General features: G+C 44.3%; 1 protein-coding gene across 1 annotated transcript in view; it reads right to left on the reverse strand.

Annotated features, from left to right (window-relative positions):
- LOC145358686 (uncharacterized) overlaps positions 1 to 22,363 on the reverse strand; it is a 116,468-nt gene that overhangs the window by 50,472 nt on the left and 43,633 nt on the right. Inside the window, exons 10-11 of the mRNA XM_080212908.1 lie at positions 6,051 to 6,101; positions 2,240 to 2,326 (exon numbers count right to left, since the gene is read on the reverse strand). Coding sequence (XP_080069034.1) covers positions 2,240 to 2,326; positions 6,051 to 6,101 — 138 coding nt within the window. The remainder of the gene's footprint in view (positions 1 to 2,239; positions 2,327 to 6,050; positions 6,102 to 22,363) is intronic.

Here is a 22,363-nt window from a genome sequence, read left to right on the forward strand (position 1 = left end):
TCAAATTTGGAGATAATATATTCAGTTCCCTCTTCCACATCACTAACATATAATGTCAACACTTGGGGTCCTAACACAGATCCCTGTGGAACCCCACTAGTCACTGACAATCAGAAAAAGATCCATTTATGCCAACTCTTTGCTTCCTAACCACCTTTTTTCTATCCATCTCAAGACTTTACCTACAAAACCATGTGACTTAACTTTACACAATAGTCTATTATGAGAGACCTTGTCAAAAGCATTCTGAAAGTCTAAATAAACTACATCCACTTGTTCTCCTCAGTCTACTAATTACATCTTCAAAATTCCAATAGATTCATCAAGCATGATTTCCCTTTTGTGAATCCATGCTGGCTTTGTCTGATTATACCACTGCCTTCCAAATGCCAAGTTATGAAATCCTTGATAATGGACTCTAGCAACTTCCCCGGTATCAATGTTAGACTTATTGGTCTCTTTTTTCTCTCTACCTCCCTTTTTGAATAGCACACTTACATCAGTTACCCTCCAATCTGTAGGTACTCTGGGATGAAGATTATCAGGACCTGGAGATTTATCCACCTTCAATCCCGTCAATTTCCCCAAAACCATTTCTATACTAATGCTAATTTCCTCAACTCTTCACTAAATCATGTTTCTCTCAACACTTCTGGTACATTGCTTCACAAAGGAAGACATGCATAAAGTACAAACATACTTTCTCAGCCATTTATTTCATAACGAATTTTCCCATTTCTGACTGTAAGGGGCCTACATTTGTTTTTGTCAATCTTTTTCTCTTTACATGTCTATAGAAACTTTTACAGTCTGTTTTTATGCTCCCTGCTAGCTTACTTCCATACTCTAGTTTTCCCTTCTTAATCAATCTCTTGATCCTCCTTTGCTGAATTTTAAACTGCTCCCATTTTCAGGCCTATTGCTTTTTCTTGCCAATCTATGTGATTCTTCCTTGAATCTGATATCTCTGATTTCCCTTGTGGGCCATGATTCGGTCACAATTCCCTTATAACTCTTGTGCCAAAAAGGAATAAACAACTTTCCTGGAGTTCACCTATTCATTCTTTAGATGTCTACCATTGCCTGTCCACTTCTTTCCCTTCAGTAATGTTTCCCAATCCATCATAGCCAATACAGGCAATTTATTACTTAAAATTAAATGTTTTCACTTTGTTACTATTACAATGTTACAGCACTGCAGTAATGAAACATTTGAGTAGCTTTTAAATTCTACAATTCCACAGTCAATTTGTAAAATAAAAGTTCTCCCTGAAGGGCAACTTAATATATCCAGATTCCACTACGAACCCTTCCCCCAAAAAACACAAACTGAACAATATAAAGCAGATTAAAAGTGACAAAAAGTTAAATGTTCTCGAAACATGGGGTGGGTTTACAGCAGTGAAGGCTTACACGTGTAAACGTTGGTTACTTTCTCTTTACAGTGATGATTTAAGTAAAAGTTAAAATCGGTTTTTCAAAAAATTGGGTTGCGGGGATATCACTATTTCTTAATGAAGAGCATTTCACACAAATATAACAGCTGAGCAGCAGGCCCCAGACTTAGTTACCCCTACACAATTCACACTGACAACTGTACTGTCCTGCTGTGTCATGGTTGTTTTGGGTTCGATCCCAGTGCAGGTTTAATGTTACTCTTTCTAATTTTGATGCATCATGCCCTGTACTTCTATTCACGACCCGCAGAGATGTAGGTTTATTTCACCGCCTAAACGTGCTCCCTCCCTAACTTCCTTGACGAAAGCGTAGTATAACCCAGTTGTGGCTGGGTCGCCCGGGGGGGCGGTGAGCCAAGCTTCCACACTGCTGGTAAGGGTGGGACAGCTGGGTAACAACCCAGTGGCCTCGAAGGCCGAGTGGGATGGTGCCGCGGAGGTACTAACCTCCTGGGGGGGGCAGTACACATACGGCCCTAACTGACTGGCCATGGACGGCCTAACGCCGCCAAGATCCCCGGGCTTTCTGAAGGCCACATCCCAACCAATGCCACTCGGAGACGGTGTAAAAAGGAAGGTCCACTTTCAGCCCAGTGTTAAGCACGCTTCGCCTCCAATCCCGCATCAAGAGACCGGTGCAGCACCTACTCCAGGCCTAGGCCCACACCGTCACTCTCCTGTCCGCTCCCGCGGCCTGCTCCCAACGCGCCGCAGTCTCTCCCCGCTTTGCCCCAGTCCCACTCCACAAGTGTGTCGGGGCCGGGCGGCCTGCGCACACTCACCGTCTGCTCAGAATCGATGTCTATGCGGAAGGTTTGCTGCTGGAGGGTCTTCAGCGTGATCTGCATCGTCTCCCGCTCTCGGTCCGTCTAAAGCCCTTCCAGCCACTCAGTCAGTCGGAATGTCAGCGTACACGCTCCCGCCGCGTGCTCGCGCCCAAACCTCTGCGTCATCACGCTGGGTACGCATCATTACGCCCGCCCAACGTCGTTGCGTCACCGCCTCTGGCAAAAAACGGGGCGTCGCTTAAGGTGACAGCGCGGAGGAGGAGGAGCATCATCGCCGTCCCATCCCTTGCCCGTCCCGTCCCAGCTCGCCCAGCCCCTCCTCCGCCAGCCCACCCTACCCAAGCCGTCACTCCCCTCCCCTGCCCGTCACTCCCCTCCCCTGCCCGTCACTCCCCTCCCCGTCACGCCCCGCCCCAGCTTGCCTAGTCCCGCCCCTCTCCAACACCCCGCCCTTCCCGCCCCGCCCCCGCCATCACGCCCCGCCCCAGCTTGCCCGGCCCCGCCCCTCGCCGGCACCCCTCCCTTCCAGCCCCTCCCCGCCAGCCCTCACGCCCCGCCCCAGCTCGCCCAGCCCCGCCCCTCTCCTCCACCAGCCCGCCCCGCTCGGCCTCACGTGATTTCTGCGCCAGCGCCATGTTGGTAATGGAGCCGGTCAGTGGCCAGGTAAGCGTACTGGAGTGTCCACCCGCGGGAATTCAACGCGGCGCCTTTAAACCGTTCCGCGTGAAGTTGAGGGACTCAGCAGTGGCTCTTCTTGCCCTCAAGCCGCTCACAGACTCGGCCATTTTACCCGAACCGGCTGTGCGCGAGCGGTGGCTGTGACGTCAGTGGGTGCTGGCAGGCGGTCCCCCCTCAGGCCAGTCACAGCATCATCACTGCATGGCACACCATTCTCAATCTGTACCTACACTCTTCCTAACTTAACATCTAATTCATTCCTAAATTAAGAACAGCGATATTCAACTCCAACTCTCTCATGCTGCCAGACCTGCTGAATTTCTAGCACTTTCATGTCTTTTTTTAATCTTCAAGTGTTATGTATTCAAACTAAAAGGTGAAAGGGATATCTTTTGATGGTAAAAGGTGTAGGGACAACAATCAGATTCATTTTTAAAACTTCAGCAAATCGTGCAAAGCCAAATCATGGTTTTCTTTCATGGAACCCCTGTAGTGTAAAAGGAGGCCATTTGGCCCATCAAGTCTGCACTGACTCTCTGATAGTGTCTCACCCACCTCCTGCCCGATCCCAGAATCATGCATTTGCCCTATTAATCCCTAATCTACACATTGTTGGTCACTAAAGGGCAATTTAGCATGACCAATCCACCTAACCTGCACATCTTTGGACTATGGGAGTAAACCAGTGCACCCAGAGGAAACTCACGCAGATGCAGGGAGAATGTGCAAACTTCAAACAGTCACCCAAGGCTGGAATCAAACCCAGATCCTGGCGCGTTGAAACAACAATGCGAACCAGATCTTTGTGGTAACAGTTTTCATAAAGATTTCATACAGTTACTGTCAAGGTTAAGGACATGCAAAAGGTGTTTGATAAAGTGCCACATGAAAGGCATGCCAACGAGGTTGGAATCATAAAATAAAGTAATCGTCAAAAGAAGCAAGAGGAGAAAACACTTTTTCATACAGTGGGTGGTTAAATTCTGGAATACATTACGTAAGAATGTTAGAAGCAGGTTCAAAGTATTCAAAGAGAATTGGATTGTTATCTGAAAAGGAAGAACGTGCAGAGTTATGGGCAGATGGCTGGTGTACTAATTTAATTGCACATTTGGAGAGTTGAATGGTGGCCTCCTATAGTACACAATGCTGTGATCCTGAGAATTACCTTAAATCTGTGTCCTGTGGTTCGCAACCAATCACCAATGGAACTATTTTCTGTCTATTTACTCTGTCCAGTCTATAAGATGTAGGAGCAGAAGTAGGTCATTCAGCCCACTGAGCCTACTCAGCCATTCAAAGGGAAAATACCTAATTTGATGTAATCTTCAACTCCACTTTTCCACCTAATCCCCATAACCTGAGTTTGATTCCTGGCTTGGGTTACTGTCTGAGTGGAGTTTGCACATTCTCCTCGTGTCTGCATGGGTTTTCTATGGGTGCTCCAGTTTCCTCCCATGGTTCAAAGATGCATGGGTTAGGTTGATTGGCCATGCTAAAATTGCCCTTAGTGTCCTGAGATGCATAGGTTCGAGGGGTTAGTAGGTGAATATGTAGGGACATGGGGGTAGGGCCTGGGTGGCATTGTGGTCGGTGCAGACTCGATGGGCTGAATGGCCTCTTTCTGTGCTGTGGGTTTTCTATGATCTTTTCTAACCCTTGATTCCCTTAATGATTAAAAATATGTTTCTCAGTTTTGAATGTACTTAAAGACCTAGCCTTTACAGCTCTCTGCAGCAAAGAATTCCACAGAATCATTACCCTGAGATTTCTCCTCATCACTTATTTAAATGGGGAAACAACCTCTCAGCATTTACCCTGTCAAGCTACCTGAGAACCCTATATGTCTTAATAAAGTCACCTCTCATTCTTCTAAACTGCAGAATACAGGCCCAACCTACTTAACCTGTCATAAGAAAATCTCTCCACACCTGGGATCAACCTAGTGAACCTTCTCTGATCTGCCTCCAATGTCAGTATATATCTTTCTTTAGATAAGGAGACCAAATCTGTTCACAGTATTCTGGTGTGGTCTAACTAGTGCCTTGTATAGTTTTGGTAAGACTTCACTTTTTTATACCCCATTCCCTTTGAAATAAAGGCCAACATTCCATTTGCATTCTCTATTACCTATAGAACTTGCATGCTAGCTTTTTGTGAATTATGCATGAAGATCCCCAAATCCCTCTGTGCTGCAGTTTTTGCCAGCCTTTCTCAGTTTAGGTCATATTTGGCTCCTTTATTCTTCCTACCAAAGTGCATAACTTCACATTTTCCTACATTATATTCTTTGCCCACTCATTTAACCTACTGATTTCCCTCTGTAGCCTGTCATCCTCACCACTTGCCTTTCCACCTATTTTTGTGCAATCTGCAAACTTCACTTCCCTTGTACAAGTTATTAATATATCGTAAATAATTGTGACCCCAGCACTGATTCAGTGACATTAGTTACAGGTTGTCATACTGAAAATGGCCTCTTATCCCAACTCTCTGTCTTCCATTCTCTATTCATACTAATTAGTTAACCAAACCTCTATCCATATTAATATACTATCTCCAACACCATGGCTCTTATCTTATTAAGTAGCCTTCTGTGCTTATCAAATACTTTTTGGAAGTCCGGGTACATTATATCTGACTTCACCTGACCAAGGAACAGCGCTGTTAAAGCCTGTGATTTCAAATAAACTTGTTGGATTATAACTTGGAGTCCCTACAGTGCAGAAGGAGGCCCATCGATGGCGCCCGGAGGAAACCCGCACAGGGACAATGTGCAAACTCCACACAGTCACCCGAGGCCAAAGTTGAACCTAGGCTCCTGATGCTGTGAGGCAACAGTGCTAACCATTGAGCCACCGTGCTGACCATGTAGTGATCGGTTTCAAGGGGAGGTGGTGGTGTACTGAGAATGCCACCAGACTAGTAATCCAAAGACCCAGGCTAATGTTCTGGGAACACTGGTTTGAATCCCACCACAGCAGCTTGTGGAATTTAAATTCAGCTAATGAATCTGGAATTAAAAAGTTAGCCTTGAAATTGTGGCCATTTTAAATCATACCAGATAGTGCCAGAGGCGTCCTGTCAGAAATTCTGTACCCTGAGCAAATGGCCTGGCCAGACTTACCTGGAATTTGAAAGTCTTCAGCAGCTTGCTTCTGATCAGTGGGTGTGCGTACTTAAAACAAAAAACACTTAGAAAAGCCTCTGTGAAATAATTTTTCTTGAGAGTTTAAAATCTCCATACCCATCCCAGTGAGAACTCAGACGATAATAGGCACCTTCACTAGCTGATGATAATAACACTAGTCTAGGCGATAGAGCAGCATAAGAAAATAACCTACATTTATGTAGTACCTTTCATGACATTTAGAACATAGAACATTACAGCGCAGAACAGGCCCTTCGGCCCACGATGTTGCGCCGACCAGTTAAAAAACAATGACCCTCTAACCTAAACCAAACCCTTACCATCCATAAACCTATCCACGGATCTCTTAAACGCCCCCAAATTAGGCGCATTTACAACTGCAGCAGGCAGGGCATTCCAATCCCTCACCACCCTCTGGGTAAAGAACCTACCCCTGACATCCATCCTATAACTACCACCCCTTAATTTAAAGCTATGCCCCCTCGTGCTAGCTTTCTCCATCCGAGGAAAAAGGCTATCACTGTCCACCCTATCTAAACCTCTAATCATCTTATATGTTTCAATAAGGTCCCCTCGTAGCCGCCTTCTTTCTAATGAAAACAACCTCAAATCCCTCAGTCTCTCCTCATAGGACCTCCCCTCCATACCAGGCAACATCCTGGTAAACCTCCTCTGCACCCTCTCCAAAGCCTCCACATCCTTCCTATAATGTGGGGACCAGAACTGCACACAATACTCCAAGTGCGGCCGCACCAGAGTTTTGTACAGTTGCAACATGACGCTGCAGCTCCTAAATTCAATCCCCCTACCAATAAACGCCAAGACACCGTATGCCTTCCTAACAACTCTATCTATTGATTCCCAACTTTCAGGGATCTATGTACACATACACCTAAATCCCTCTGTTCATCCACACTATTCAGAGTCCTACCGTTAGCCCTATACTCTACACATCTGTTGTTCCTGCCAAAGTGAATTACCTCACACTTTTCCGCATTAAACTCCATCCTCCACCTCTCGGCCCAGCTCTGCAACTTATCCAAGTCTCCCTGTAGACTAAGACACCCTTCCTCACTATCTACCACACCTCCAACTTTGGTGTCATCAGCAAATTTACTAATCCACCCAACTATACCCTCATCCAGATCATTTATAAAAATTACAAACAGCAGTGGCCCCAAAACAGATCCCTGAGGCACACCACTCGTAACTGAACTCCATGTCGAATACTTACCATCAACCACCACCCTCTGTCTCCTATCCGCCAGCCAATTCCTAATCCAATTTCCTAGATCACCCTCAATCCCATACATCTGCAATTTCTGCAGAAGCCTTCCATGGTGAACCTTATCAAACACCTTACTAAAGTCCATATATACCACGTCAACTGCCTTACCCCCATCCACCTCTTTGGTCACTTTCTCAAAAAACTCAATAAGGTTAGTAAGCCACGACCTACCCTCCACAAAACCATGCTGACTATCTCTAATCAATTCATTACTCTCCAAATAACTATAAATCCTATCCCTAATAATTTTTTCTAAAACCTTGCCCACAACAGAAGTAAGACTCACCGGTCTATAATTCCCAGGGAAGTCTCTGTTCCCCTTCTTAAACAATGGGACAACATTCGCTAACCTCCAATCTTCTGGCACTATACCGGTGACCAACGACGACCTGAAGATCAGAGCCAGAGGCTCTGCAATCGCCTCCCTTGCCTCCCAGAGAATCCTAGGGTAAATCCCATCCGGCCCAGGGGACTTATCTGTTTTCAAACCCTCAAGAATAACTAGCACATCCTCCTTATCAACTGCAATACTGTCCAGTTTACAACCCTGTAACCCAGTGTTCTCCACAGCTACATTTATGTCCCCCTGCGTGAACACCAAAGAGAAATATTGGTTCAATGCCTCTCCAATCTCTTCCAGTTCCACACATAAATTCCCACTGCTGTCTCTAACTGGCCCTAATCTTGCCCTAACTAACCTTTTGTTCTTAACATATCTACAGAACGCCTTAGGATTCTCCCATGTCCTCTTTTAGCCCTTCTTAACTCTCTCTTTAACTCCCTCCTAGCCAATCTAAAGCTTTCTAGTGCACTACCTGAGCTCTCAAGTCTCATCCGGACATAAGCCTCCTTTTTCTTTTTAACCAGCGAATCAACTTTCCTAGTGCACCACGGTTCCCTAGCTCAACCAATTCCTCCTTGCCTGACAGGGACATACATATCAAGGACTCGCAGTAGCTGCTCCTTGAAAAAACTCCACATTTCGGACATTCCGAGACCCTGTAGTCTCCTTATCCAACCAATGCTTCCTAATTCTCTCCTAATAGCCTCATAATTACCCTTCCTCCAGCTAAAACTACTGACCCGAGGTTCATGCCTATCCCTTTCCATCACTAAGGTGAACGTAACCGAATTGTGGTCACTATCACCAAAATGCACCCCAACTTCCAAGTCTAGCACCTGGTCTGGCTCACTCCCCAGCACCAAATCCAATATAGCCTCACCTCTAGTTGGCCTATCAACATACTGAGTCAAGAAACCTTCCTGCACGCTTTGTACAAAAATTGACCCCTCTAATGAGCTAGAGCTATAGCTATTCCAATCAATATTAGTAAAGTTAAAGTCCCCCATAACAATTACCCTATTACTTTCACTCCTATCCCGGATCGTCTCCGCAATCCTTTCCTCAACCTCTCTAGAACTTTTAGGAGGTCTATAAAAGACTCCCAACAGGGTGACCTCTCTCCTATTTCTAACCTCAGCCCATACTACCTCAACAGACAAGTCCTCATCAAACTTCCTCTCTTACACCATGATACAATCCTTGACTAATAATGCTACCCCTCCCCCCCTTCTACCTCCTTCTCTACTCCTACTGAAGCATTTGAACCCCGGAACCTGCAACAACCATTCCTGACCCTGCTCTATTTCAAAACACTTTGTTGTCATTGAAATACTTACATGAAATATTTATTGTTATCATCTAATGAATTAGAAGCAGCTAGTTTGCACACAATAAGATCCCATGAACAAGATAATCTGCCTGAGGCATAAATCTTTGTAAGAAGTCTCGTAATACCAGGTTAAAGTCCAACAGATATGCTTGATCTTCTTGGAGGTCTTGTCCACTTGGAGAAGGCAGTTTGCAGTGTCGATGATGTGGAGATACCAGCATTGGACTGGGGCAAACACAATACGTCTCACAACACCAGGTTAAAGTTCAACAGATGGACTTTATCAGCTATTGGACTTTTACCTGGTGTTGTGTGATTTCTTACTGTGCTTACCCCAGTCCAATGCTGGCATCGCCACATCCTGGCATGAATCTTCACCAGGAAAGCTCCTCTTCTCATTTCCAAATACAGGTGAATTTTCTTTTATATCCCCATGATTTAATACCTTGTGTGAAAGATAATTCACGCTGCCAGTGTAATATTCTCTCGGTATTGCACGGGTTTAAAGTTTTAAGCCGCTTAATACATAAAATGTATAATTAATATTACACAAAAAACATGCGTTTTAATGGTACTACTTGTCATTGGTGTGATAGATGAAGTTGTTCAATTAAATATAAACACATAATGTTTTTAGTGATAGGTGATAATTTGAATTGTAAATTGTTCAGTAAATTTGATTTTAATCATTCTGAAGCCAGATGGTGAAGAAGGAAACCATATGCAAGTCTTTTAATTTAATACCAGATTTATTTATAGTGAGCAACATTACATATGTTTGCCTCTTCGTGAACCAACATTCAGTATCCCAGAAGTCTCTCTCTATAAGTTCATTTTGAAAAACAAATAGAAACATATAAACTGATTAACACAAATTACAAGGGCACAATAACAAAAACAACACTTTCAAAAAATACTTAATAAATTAAACTGAAACATTGTTTCCAGGGCTAATGATCATTCCAGTTCTTGCAATGCCCACTGGCTATGGAAGGCCTCAGGCATTAGAAACGTAGAAAAAACTACAGCACAAACAGGCCCTTCGGCCCACAAGTTGTGTCAAACATGTCCCTGCCTACTAGGCTACCTGTAACCCTCTATCTTACTAAGTTCATTGCAGTGGACATCACATGCTCCTTCTCATGATGCACTCCAGCCCCCAAAGAGGGCATTGACAACCATCAACTTCCATTGGATTGAGTCATGATCATGCTAAACAAGATATTAAGTGAATTACCAATGCCTTTGGCAGTATGGCTGACCAGGAATCTCTCCTGCTCCTACTACCTGGCAACAAGAGTATTCGAAGAATTTCCAGGCTGATCAACCTCCTTGGCCACATTATGAATTCCCTTCTATGGCCACCGAGCCCTAAAGCACGACTTGAACTGGAGCTTCTACCCAGAAGTAGGAACACTACGAGTGTGCCTCAAAACCTCCAATGGGGTTGTTAAACATTATTTCTAGTTGTTGTCAATGGTCTGACTAGAACTACTCTCATTGTCTGCTAGCATGGTACACCATGCTATTGGGATGAAGATGAAAGTGGCAACTATGGTATTTGCTAATTTACTGCCCTTTCCTCCCTGATACTTGTGGTTGAGAGACTCAGGCTGGACATTTCCAGCCATTCACGCCAGCGGAATCTTCCGATCTTGCTGATGGTGCTCCCTTGCTGCAGGTTTCCCAGCGGTGTGAGGTGCATTCAAGGGAAAACCCTGTTAAAAATGGCAGAGCAGCAGAGTGCATCTGGCACTGCAAAACACCTGGTGGAATCCACAGAAAATCCCATCCTCAGTCCCCTGCTGAGTTTATGACTGGCCATCAGTTCTACTTGTTTTCTGGCTTCTGTCTGTGCCCGGCCAGTATATTAGAAGAACAAACCTGTGCTGATTTTGGATTACTTTCAACTTGACCATCGTTAATTTTTAAAATTCTTTTATCAGATCTGAATGTCGCTGGCATAGCCAGCATTTGTTTCCCATCCTTAATTGCCCTTCAGAAGATGATGGTGAGCCTCCTTGAACCATTGCAGTCTACCTGCTTTAGGTACACACGTGACACTGTTAGGAGGCAAGTTCTATGTTTTCAATCAAAACTGCAGCAGGCGACGGTGCAGAGGGACCTCGGGGTCCTTGTGCATGAATCGCAAAAACCCAGCTTGCAGGTGCAGCAGGTGGTCAGGAAGGCGAATGGGATGCTGGCCTTCATAGCGAGGGGGATTGAATATAAAAGTAGGGAGGTCTTGCTGCAGCTGTATAGGGCATTGGTGAGGCCGCAGCTGGAGTACTGTGTGCAGTTTTGGGCGCCGCACCTGCGCAAGGATATTTTGGCCCTGGAGGGAGTGCAGAGGAGGTTTACTAGGCTGATACCGGAGTTGAGGGGATTGAGCTATGAGGAGAGGCTGAATAAACTAGGCTTGTACTCGTTAGAGTTTAGAAGAATGAGGGGAGATCTCATTGAGACGTATAAGATGATGAATGGGATGGATAGAATAGAGGTGGAGAGACTCTTCCCGCTCAAAAAAGACAGTAGGACTAGGGGGCACAGCCTCAAGATAAAGGGGAGGCGGTTTAGAACGGAGTTGAGGAGGAACTTCTTCACTCAAAGGGTGGTGAATCTCTGGAATTCTCTGCCCGTTGAAGTGGTGGAGGCTGCCTCGCTAAATATTTTTAAGAAGCGGGTTGATGGGTTTTTGATAAGAGAAGCGATTAAGGGTTATGGGGAGAGGGCGGGAAAGTGGAACTGAGTCACGACAGATCAGCCATGATCTTATTGAATGGCGGGGCAGGCTCGAAGGGCTAGATGGCCTACTCCTGCTCCTATTTCTTATGTTCTTATGTTCTTATGTTCAATCCAGCAGCAATGAAGGATTGATATAGTTCCGAGTCAAGTTGGCCTTGGAGGGAAACTTGCAAATGATGTTTCCATTCATTTGTTGCCCTTGCCTTCTAGGTGGCAAGATGGTAGTGGTCAGAACTAGGATTAGGAATAGGCAATTCAGCCCCTTCAGCCTGCTTCGCCATTCAATACGATCCTGGCTGATCTTGTCTTGGCCTCAACTCCACTTTCCTGCCTGTTTTCCATAACCCTTCAACCCATTACTAATTAAAACTCTGTCTATCTCCTCAAATTTACTCAATGTCTCAGCATCCACCACATTTTGAGGTAGCGAAATCCACAGATCCACGACCCTTTGAGAGAAGTAGCTTCTCCTCGGTTCTGTTTTAAATCTGTTACCCTTTATCCTGAACTATGACCTCTTATTCTAGATAACCCCACACGAGGAAGCATCCACTCTACATCTACTTTGTCAATGCCTTTTATCATCTTCCATACCTCAATTAGATATCCTGTTATTTTTCTAAACTTGAGAGAACATAGGCCTAAACCATTCAATCTCTCTTCATAAGACAAATCCCTCATCCCTGAAATCAATCTAATGTACCACCTCAAATGCCACTACATCCTTCCTCAAATAAGGGGACCAAAACTGTACACAATACTCCATGTGCAGTCTCACCAATGCCTTGTATAGTTGCAGCAACACTTCTTTACTCTTATACACTATCCGTTTAGCTATAAATGCTAAAATTCCATTTGCTTTCCTTATTACTTGCTGTACCTGCATACCAGTATTTTGCGACTTATGCACGAGGACACCCAGATCCCTCTGCATCAAAGCACCCCAAACATTCTCCATTTAGATAATAAGTTACCTTTCCATTTTTCCAACCAGAGTTTCACACTTACCAACTTTAACTCCATCTGCCACAATTTGGCCCATTCACTAAACTAATAATATCCATTTGTAAACTTCATATTTCTTCATTGCAACTTACTATCCAACGAATTTTAGTATCAACCGCAAATTTGACTATAGTATCTTGTATCTCTGTATCCAAGTCATTAATGTAGATTGTAAATAGTTGGGACCTGATGGCCGAACCCTGTGGCAGCCCACTACTTACATCTTGCCAACCAGAAAATGATGCATTTATCCCAACTCTTTGCCTTCTGTCAGTTACAGTAAAAAGTCTCACAACACTCACATCTCCACCTTCTGTCAGTTAACCAGTTGTCTATCCAAGCTAACAAATTACCCTAACCACGTGTGATCTTATTTTGCATATTAACCTTCTGTGCTGAACCTTTTAGTTGCAAAGTTAGTGTTTGTAAAATTTGAAAACAATTGTAAAAACGCTAAGAGCAAAAAGCATTGTATTGTCTGTTTTTTAAAAAATGGTAAGTTTTTTTGCTATGCTTAGATTTAAAAGAGATGCGGGTGTGCAGTACACTGGCAGCATATAGTGGAATATTGTATCGCAAGGCTAGGCAATAATGCTGCCAAGACGACAGGTTGTACTTGAATTTTAACTAATTAATTTGAAATAGGCTTTTGAATGGCAGCAGCCTATCAGATTTTAATTTGATGTTTTGATAACCTGTAAACCAATCCTATTGTGGGGTTTTTGGTATATCATCAGGGGTGTAAAAACCACAGCTCCCAGCTCTGACAGCTCTAAACTGCCTGATAGCCACTGTTTCTGCCAGCAACTGTATCTGCCACAGTTCAGAGCTAGAGAGAGAGAAAGACACAGCCAGCAACTGTCTGCCAATGTAACAGCCACATTTATGTCTTAAAAGAAAGCCTCATCTCAATTGTAAAGGTACCAACAGAAGATAGTGAAGACAGAAGAAAATCAGCAAAGGCAGATCGTCCCAGAAGATGACGAACCTGATTGCGTTTTGAGCATGACTAAAATTTCTATTTTGTTTTTGTTAGTAAGTGGAAATTGAATTTACCTGAACAGTATTCCATTAGAATAGTGTTTTATTTTGTTTGTTAATGATTTAGTTAACCTGTTTACTGTTAGTTAAACAAAATGAAGTGTTACTTGTTGCTTTACAAAGAATCTCCGGTAGTTATTTTGATTTGACCACCAGAAGTTGCTGAGGTGCAGATATTATCCCTTCGGCCACTCACTTTAATAGATTACGAAGGGAGGTACTTCTCTTTGAGTGATTGAGTGTTAGTTCTCAGAGAGAAGATGTCAACTTTCCCTTCATAACGTTACCAAACACCTTCCTGAAATTCAGATATATCACATCTACAGGATTTCCATTATCCACTTAGCTTATTACAACTTTGAAGAACTCTTAGCAAATTAATCAAACATGATTAACCCTTCATAAAACCATGCTGACTGTAACAAATTGTATTTTGACTTTCTACATGATTCTAACAATTTCTCAACACAGACATTAAACTAACAAGTCTATAGTTTCCTAATTTCTGCATTGCTCCCTTTTTGAATAAAGTCATTACATTAGCAATTTTCCAATCCACTGGGACCTTTCACACATCCAGTGAACTTTGGAATATTATAACCAATGAATCCACTATCTCCGCTAGGGTATAGGCCATCAGACCGTGGAGACTTGTCTGCCTTCAATCCCAATAGTTTGTTGAGTACTATATCTCTATCGATATTGGGAGAAAGGGAGAGAAAGTAGGGTCCCAAACCAGTGTCCTCTGCTTGAACAGAGGGGAGAATGATAGGATGAGGGCAGAATTGGCTAATGTAGACCAGGAACGCAGACTAGTTAGTAGGACAGCTGAGGAGCAGTAGAGGATTTTTCTCAGTACTCAGCAAAAATATACTCGGGTGATAAAGAAGGAATGTAAGAAAAGGAATAACTAAGGAAATAAAGCAGAGTATTAAATTAGAAACCGATGCGTACAGAGTGGCCAAAACTACTGGGGAATTAGAAGATTGGGAAAGCTTTAAAAAACAACAAAGGACTACTAAGAAAGCGATAAAGAAAGGAAAGATAGATTATGAAACTAAACTAGCACAAAATATAAAAACTGATAGTAAAAGTTTTTACAAATATATAAAAAGGAAAAGAGTGGCTAAAGTAAATGTTGGACCCTTAGAAGATGAGAAGGGGGATTTAATAATGGGAAACGAGGAAATGGCCGAGGCCTTAAACAAGTTTTTTGTGTCAGTCTTCATGGTAGAGGACACAAATAGCTTACCAAAAATTGACGGTCGTGGGACTGTAGGGGGTGAGGTCCTTTAAACGATTATTATTACTAAAGAGGTAGTGCTTGGTAGGCTAATGGGACTAAAGGTAGACAAGTCCCCTGGCCTGGATGGAATGCATCCCAGGGTACTAAAAGAAAATGGCAGAATTAATAGCAGATGCGTTAGTAGTAATTTATCAAAATTCGCTGGACTCTGGGGAGGTGCCAGCTGATTGGAAAACAGCTAATGTAACGCCACTGCTTAAAAAAGGAGGTAGACAAAAGGCAGGTAACTACAGGTCGGTTAGCTTAACGTCCATAGTTGGGAAAATGCTGGAATCCATCATTAAAGAAGAAATAGCAGGACACCTAGAAAAGAATGGTTCAATCAAGCAGACGCAGCATGGATTCATGAAGGAAAAGTCATGTTTGACGAATTTACTGGATTTTTATGAAGATGTAACAAGTGTGGCTGATAGAGGGGAACCGGTGGATGTGGTGTTTTTAGATTTCCAGAAGGCGTTCAATAAGGTGCCTCACAAAAGATTGCTGCAAAAGATTAAGGTACACGGAGTTGGGGGTAAAGTGTTAGCGTGGATTGAGGATTGGCTATCTAACAGGAAGCAGAGAGTTGGAATAAATGGGTGCTTTTCCAGTCGGCAGTTGGTGACTAGTGGCGTACCGCAGGGATTGGTGCTGGGGCCTCAACTGTTTACCATATACATAGACGATCTGGAGGAGGAGACCGAGTGTAGGCTAACAAAGTTTGCTGATGACACAAAGATGAGTGGAAAAGTCTGCAGAGAGATTTGGATAGGCTAAGTGAGTGGGCGAGGATCTGGCAGATGGAGTATAACAAAGAACAAAAAACAAGAACAAAGAACAACCCAGCACGGGAAACAGGCCCTTCGGCCTAACGAGCCCGCGCCGCTGCATCCTCCTACACCTAATCTGCCCTGCGTGTCTGCGAGTGGAACCCCTAACTTAGCCAGATTCAGGGGAGAATAGTGTCAATTTGGTAAACCAGTCAGCCTAAGAGCACATCTTTGGGGTGTGGGAGGAAACCGGAACGCCCGGAGGAAACCCACGCAATCACAGGGAGAATGCACAAACTCCCACAGACACAGGCCCAAATCCATGTATCTGCGCAGCTAGCAGTGCTAGTCACTGAGCTGTTGCGGCGCCCGTCTACCGGTCCAGGATCAAGCACACACACCGACACGAAGTGCTAGGCCACTCCTGGAACCTCCAAGAGCAGCCCACGCACGACCCACCGTGTGCATGCCCCTCGTTTGACAACAAGGTGGACCTCCACCTGCGGAATAAAAAGACAAAAACGTTAACATTTAAGTCTGCATTTCCAGTGTCTCCCGAGGCTCTGACCCTATTTAATACCCCCTACTATAACCCTCCATCCTTGTTTCGCTCGTGTCTATCTAAGTAAACCTTAAACGAGTCCAACGTTCCTGCCTCCACCACCCTACCCGGTAGCGCGTTCCATACCCCCACAACCCTCTGTGCGAAGAACCTTCCTCTCACATCCAAATTATACTTCTCCCCCCTCACCCTTAGATCATGACCTCTTGTAATTGTACCCAGTCTAGGGAGCAACCTCTCACTATTGACTCTATCTATTCCCTTCAGTATCTTATATACCTCTATCATGTCTCCCCTCAATCTCCGTCTTTCCAAGGAGAAAAGTCCCAGTTTCTCCAACCCTTCCTCGTAACTCAGTCCTTCCATGCCAGGCAACATCCTGGTAAACCTCCTCTGCACCCTCTCCAGAGTCTCCACGTCCTTCCGGTAGTAAGGCGACCAGAGCTGGACGCAGTACTCCAAATGCAGTCTAACCAACGTTCTGTACAACTGAAGCATTAGATGGCAGGTCCTATACTCTATACCCCTTCCTATAAAGGCTAGCATTCCATAAGCTTTCCTCACAACCTTCTCCAGTTGTGTCGCAACCTTCATAGACTTGTGAACCTGCACTCCCAGGTCCCTCTGTATTTCTAGACTCCTAATCGGTCTACCTTTTATCACGTAGCTCCTCTCGGCATTATTCTTTCCAAAATGCATCACCTCGCATTTGTCAGGATTAAATTCCATCTGCCACCTATCTGCCCAATGCACCAACCTATCTATATCCTGCTGTATCAGCTGACATTCCACCTCAGTATCTGCCAACCCTGCCATCTTGGTGTCATCCGCAAACTTGCTGATCACACCACGTACGCTCTCTTCCAAATCGTTTATGTATACTACAAAGAGGAGAGGTCCCAGTACTGAGCCCTGTGGCATACCACTGGTCACTGGCTTCCAGCCCGAAAAGGTCCCCTCAACAACTACCCTCTGTCTCCTATTGCCCAGCCAGTTCTCAATCCACCTAGCTACCTGTCCTTGTATCCCATGCGCCTTAACCTTTTCTACCAGCCTACCAGGAGGGACTTTGTCAAACGCCATACTGAAATCCATATAGATGACATCAACGGGTCTCCCATCGTCAACTGTTTTTGTCACCTCCTCAAAGAATTCTACCAGATTCGTAAGGCAAGACCTCCCTCTAACAAAGCCATGTTGCGTATCCCTAATCAGATCGCAATGCTCCAAATGCTCATACATCCTACCCCTAAGTATTTTTTCCATTAATTTCCCTACCACCGATGTCAAACTCACCGGTCTAACATTGGCAAGTGTGAGATTATCCACTTTGGAAGGAATAATAGTAAAATGGAATATTATTTAAATGGTGAAAAATTACAACATGCTACTGTGCAGACGGACCTGGGGTCCTTGTGCATGAATCGTAAAAACTCAGTTTGCAGGTGCAGCAGGTGATCAAGAAGGTGAATGGAATGTTGGCCTTTATCTTGAGGGGGATGGAATATAAAAGCAGGGAAGTCTTGCTGCAATTGTACAAGGTACTGGTGAGGCTGCAACTAGAGTACTGTGTGCAATTTTGGTCCCCTTATTTGCGAAAGGATATATTGGCCTTGGAGAGAGTACAGAGAAGGTTCACCAGGTTGATAATGGAGATGAGGGATTTAGCTTATGAGGAGAGATTGAGTAGATCGGGCCTGTACTCATTGGAGTTTAGAAGGCTGCGGTGTGATCTTATAGAGACATACAAGATAATGAAAGGGCTAGACAGGGTGGAGGCTGAGAGATTCTTTCCACTAGAAAGGAAACAAAAACTAGAGGACACAGCCTCAAAATAAGGGGGAGTCAGTTGAGGAGGAACTTCTTCTCTCAGAGGGTAGTGAATCTTTGGAATTCTCTGCCCATTGAAGCAGTGGAGGCTACCTTGTTAAATATGTTTAAGTCACAGTTAGATAGATTTCTGATCAATTAGGGAATTAAGGGTTATGGGGAGCTGGCGGGTAAGTGGAACTGAACCACTATCACATCAGCCGTGATCTTATTGAATGGCGGGGCAGGCTCGAAGGGCTAGATGGCCTACTCTTGCTCCTATTTCTTATGTTCTTATGGTGATTGTTCTAAGTTCCTCCCTGTCTATTTCCTCTGCATTACCTGTTACCATCAGAATGGTACTAGTGACCTTCACCATGAAAACTGAGGCAAAAGATTTATTTAGCATCTCTCCCATTTCTGTGCTCCCCCTGTTAATTCCCTGGTCTCATCCTCTAAGGGAACCCTTCCTTAACTAGCAAAGCTCTTCCATCTCCTTTCCTTTCCTGCCTATCCTTCTGAAGTACTAAATTCCCAGATCTGGTTTCTTTGTAACCATGTCTCAGTAATTGCCACCAAATCATACCCGTGCATTTCTAAGGTCATGCATTTCTAAGGTGATGTCAAAGTAAGCTTGGCAAGTTACTACAGTGCATAAGAACATAAGAAATAGGAGCAGGAGTAGGCCATCTAGCCCTTCGAGCCTGCCCCGCCATTCAATAAGATCATGGCTGATCTAAAGTGGCTCAGTTCCACTTTCCCGCTTTCTCCCCGTAACCCTTAATCCCCTTGCCTACCAAAAACCTATGTACCCGCGTCTTAAATATATTTAGCGAGGTAGCCTCCACCACTTCAACGGGCAGAGAATTCCAGAGATTCACCACCCTTTGAGTGAAGAAGTTCCTCCTCAACTCTGTTCTAAACTGCCCCCCCCCCCCTTATCTTGAGGCTGTGCCCTCTAGTCCTCCTGTCCTTTCTGAGCAGGAAGAACCTCTCCACCTCTACGCTGTCCATCTTGTAGATGGTACATACTGCTGCCTCTGTGTACCAGTAGTGGGTAGAGTGCGTGCCTATGGCAGTGCACTGTGCGCTGATCAAACAAGCTGCTTTGTCCTGGATGGTATTGATTTTCTTGTATTTTGTGGGAGTTGTGCTCATTCAGGCAAGAGGAGAATATTCTATTGTACACCTGACTTGGGCCTTATAAATGATTGACAGGCTTTTGGGAGTCAGGAGGTGATTCATTATGTCTGACTCTGGCCCTGTGGACTGCCAGCTGATCAGCTTTCACCACTCCTCTATGCTTCTCCTACCAGAATGCTCATTCAGTTGTGAACAAAGCTGCTGCTTGCATCAACATCATGGCCTTAATAGGGAACTGGCTGAAAAGTAATAATTGACCCCTAATACAGCCTCCCCATCTTCCATCCCTTACCCAGACAAGCCCATTGCACTGACGTTGCAGTGCTTCTCTCCAGATCACTGGGCTGGAAAGGGCTAATCCAGTACCAATCTGGCACCTTCTCCTCTGAGAATCTCACCTTGCTCCAATGCATTCACCTATCTGCCAAGATCATTCTTCTGCACTATCATCTCAAGTGCAATTAACATATTTTATCACTGAGATTCACTGATCTCTTCTCTCAGCCCCTAAACTGAAGGACTTCTAATTCTCAGTGATTTCATCCTTCATCTCAACTGATTATGTTCTTTCTTCTCTGAGTTCATTGTCTGCTTACCCTCCCAAAATAGATACTGTTCTCTGCAGTCCAGATGGCTCTGTTGCCTGCCCACTGCCAGGATTCAGGATATCTTCCCAGGTTGAAGAGGAACTTGTAGTGGGAGGGTGAGAATCTAGTGGTTGTGACCAATATAGATCACAGTGACATTGCTAAGATTAGAAAATCGATTCTACATTCTGTATAAAGGCATTGAATTAAAAAACAAAATCTCAAAGGTAACCATTTCTGGATCATTACATGAGCAACATGCAGATTGGTGTAGGGTAAATAAAATTAGAGAGGTGAATGTGTAGCTAAGAGACTGGCGTGGGAGAAATGGGCTTTGATTCATTGGGCACTGCACCAGTGCAGAAGAAAGTGGGACCTGTGAAATTGACACTGCATTTGAACCATGCTGGGACCAACGTTCTGGTGAGTCATATATCAGAGAAGGAGAGAGGGCATTAAACTTAACTAGAGAGGGGAAGGCAATACGTAGGGAAGATTTCCCTTTAATTTATTCAATCCTCCCTACTTTAATATGAGAATAAACTACCAAGAAGCATAAAAATAGACCCATAAAGCTTTTATAGGTATGTAAAAAGGAAAAAATTAACAAAAACAAACGTAGGTCCATTACTAGCGAAGTCAGGAGAATGTATAATGGGGAATAAGGAACTGACACAGAAAACATGCAAATACTTTGTGCCTGTCTTCATGGAGCAAAATAAACAGCAAAAAATTTCAAAGAAGTAATGGAGGATCAAAGGACTAGTGTAATAGAAACTACAAGATGTTAATATTAGCATAAATTAATACTAAAGGACTAAATGGGACTCAAAGTCGTTGGGTGGTATTTTCAAGCCTCGCTCGAACGAGATCGGAATTTCCCACCCGCAGTCAATGGACATTTCCGTTGTCTGTCCCTCGCCCTCTCTAATTCTGTGGCGGGTGGGGCAGTAGAATTCAGATGGTTAAGAACATAAGAACATAAGAAATAGGAGCAGGAGTAGGCCATCTAGCCTTTCGAGCCTGCTCTGCCATTCAATAAGATCATGGCTGATCTGTCATGGCTCAGTTCCACATTCCCGCCCTCTCCCCATAACCCTTAATCCCCTCGCTTATCAGAAACCCATCAACCCGCGTCTTAAAAATATTTAGTGAGGCAGCCTCCACCACTTCAACGGGCAGAGAATTCCAGAGATTCATCACCCTTTGAGTGAAGAAGTTCCTCCTCAACTCCGTTCTAAACCGCCCCCCCTTTATCTTGAGGCTGTGCCCCCTAGTCCTACTGTCCTTTCTGAGCGGGAAGAGTCTCTCCACCTCTATCCTATCCATCCCATTCATCGTCTTATATGTCTCAATGAGATCTCCCCTCATTCTTCTAAACTCTAACGAGTACAAGCCTAGTTTATTCAGCCTCTCCTCATAGCTCAACCCCATAGCTCAACCATGAACCTGGTGATCTATATTAGACATGGTATTGTGTAATGAGACAGGATTAATTAATGACCTCAGAGTAAAGAACAAAGAACAACACAGCATGGGAAACAGGCCCTTCAGCCCAACGAGCCCACGCCGCCATCTTAACAAAGCATTTTCCTACACCTACCTTGACCTGTGTGTATGTGTATGGTACCCCCATTAGAAACCAGATTCGTGGGAGAATAATTTAGGGACAATTTGTTACACCAAACAGCCTGAGAGCACACCTTTGGGGTGTGGGAGGAAACCGGAGCACCCGGAGGAAACCCACGCAACCACAGGGAGAATGCGCAAACTCCCACAGACACTGGCCCAAAGGCACCCCTAGGTAGCAGTGAGCATAATATGATTGAATTTTGCATCTAGTTCAAAAGGCAAAAGAGTGGTTCTAAGCATATAATTGCACAAAGAAAAGAAATGGAACAGATAATTGTTCAGAACATTGAGCAGCAGAGAATGACTAAAATATTAATCAGGAGAAATAAATTATCAAATACGAGAGGAAGAGAGCTAGAAATGTAAAAATGGATAGCAAGAATTTTTATAAGTATTTAAAAATGAAAATCTAAGTAAAGTGAGTGCTGGTCCTCCAGAAAGAGAAAGTTGTTGTCAAGCAGAAGGCTAAGAGGGTACCAGCAGTCATCAAGGGGAGCAGTGGGGCAACTCAGCCAGGCAATCAGGGCTGAGTAGGGCTGGGCAATGAACCAAGGGTGAGGTGAGGAGGTCAGATAGCCAGGCAGCAGGCAAGGCAGCCAATGAGCGAGCACAACAGCGAGGTCGTTGAATAAGCAGGGGCAACTTGAGCCCCAGGGCTGAAGCAAGCAAAAAAAACCCGCCTGCTCTTTTAGAAAATTAATTTGTTACTATCGAGAAAGATCAGTTCAAGTGAATCGACATCAGTCTGG

Source organism: Carcharhinus amblyrhynchos, chromosome 26 (assembly GCF_965287045.1).
Source record: "Carcharhinus amblyrhynchos chromosome 26, sCarAmb.v2.hapA, whole genome shotgun sequence".
Classification (NCBI taxonomy): domain Eukaryota; kingdom Metazoa; phylum Chordata; class Chondrichthyes; order Carcharhiniformes; family Carcharhinidae; genus Carcharhinus; species Carcharhinus amblyrhynchos.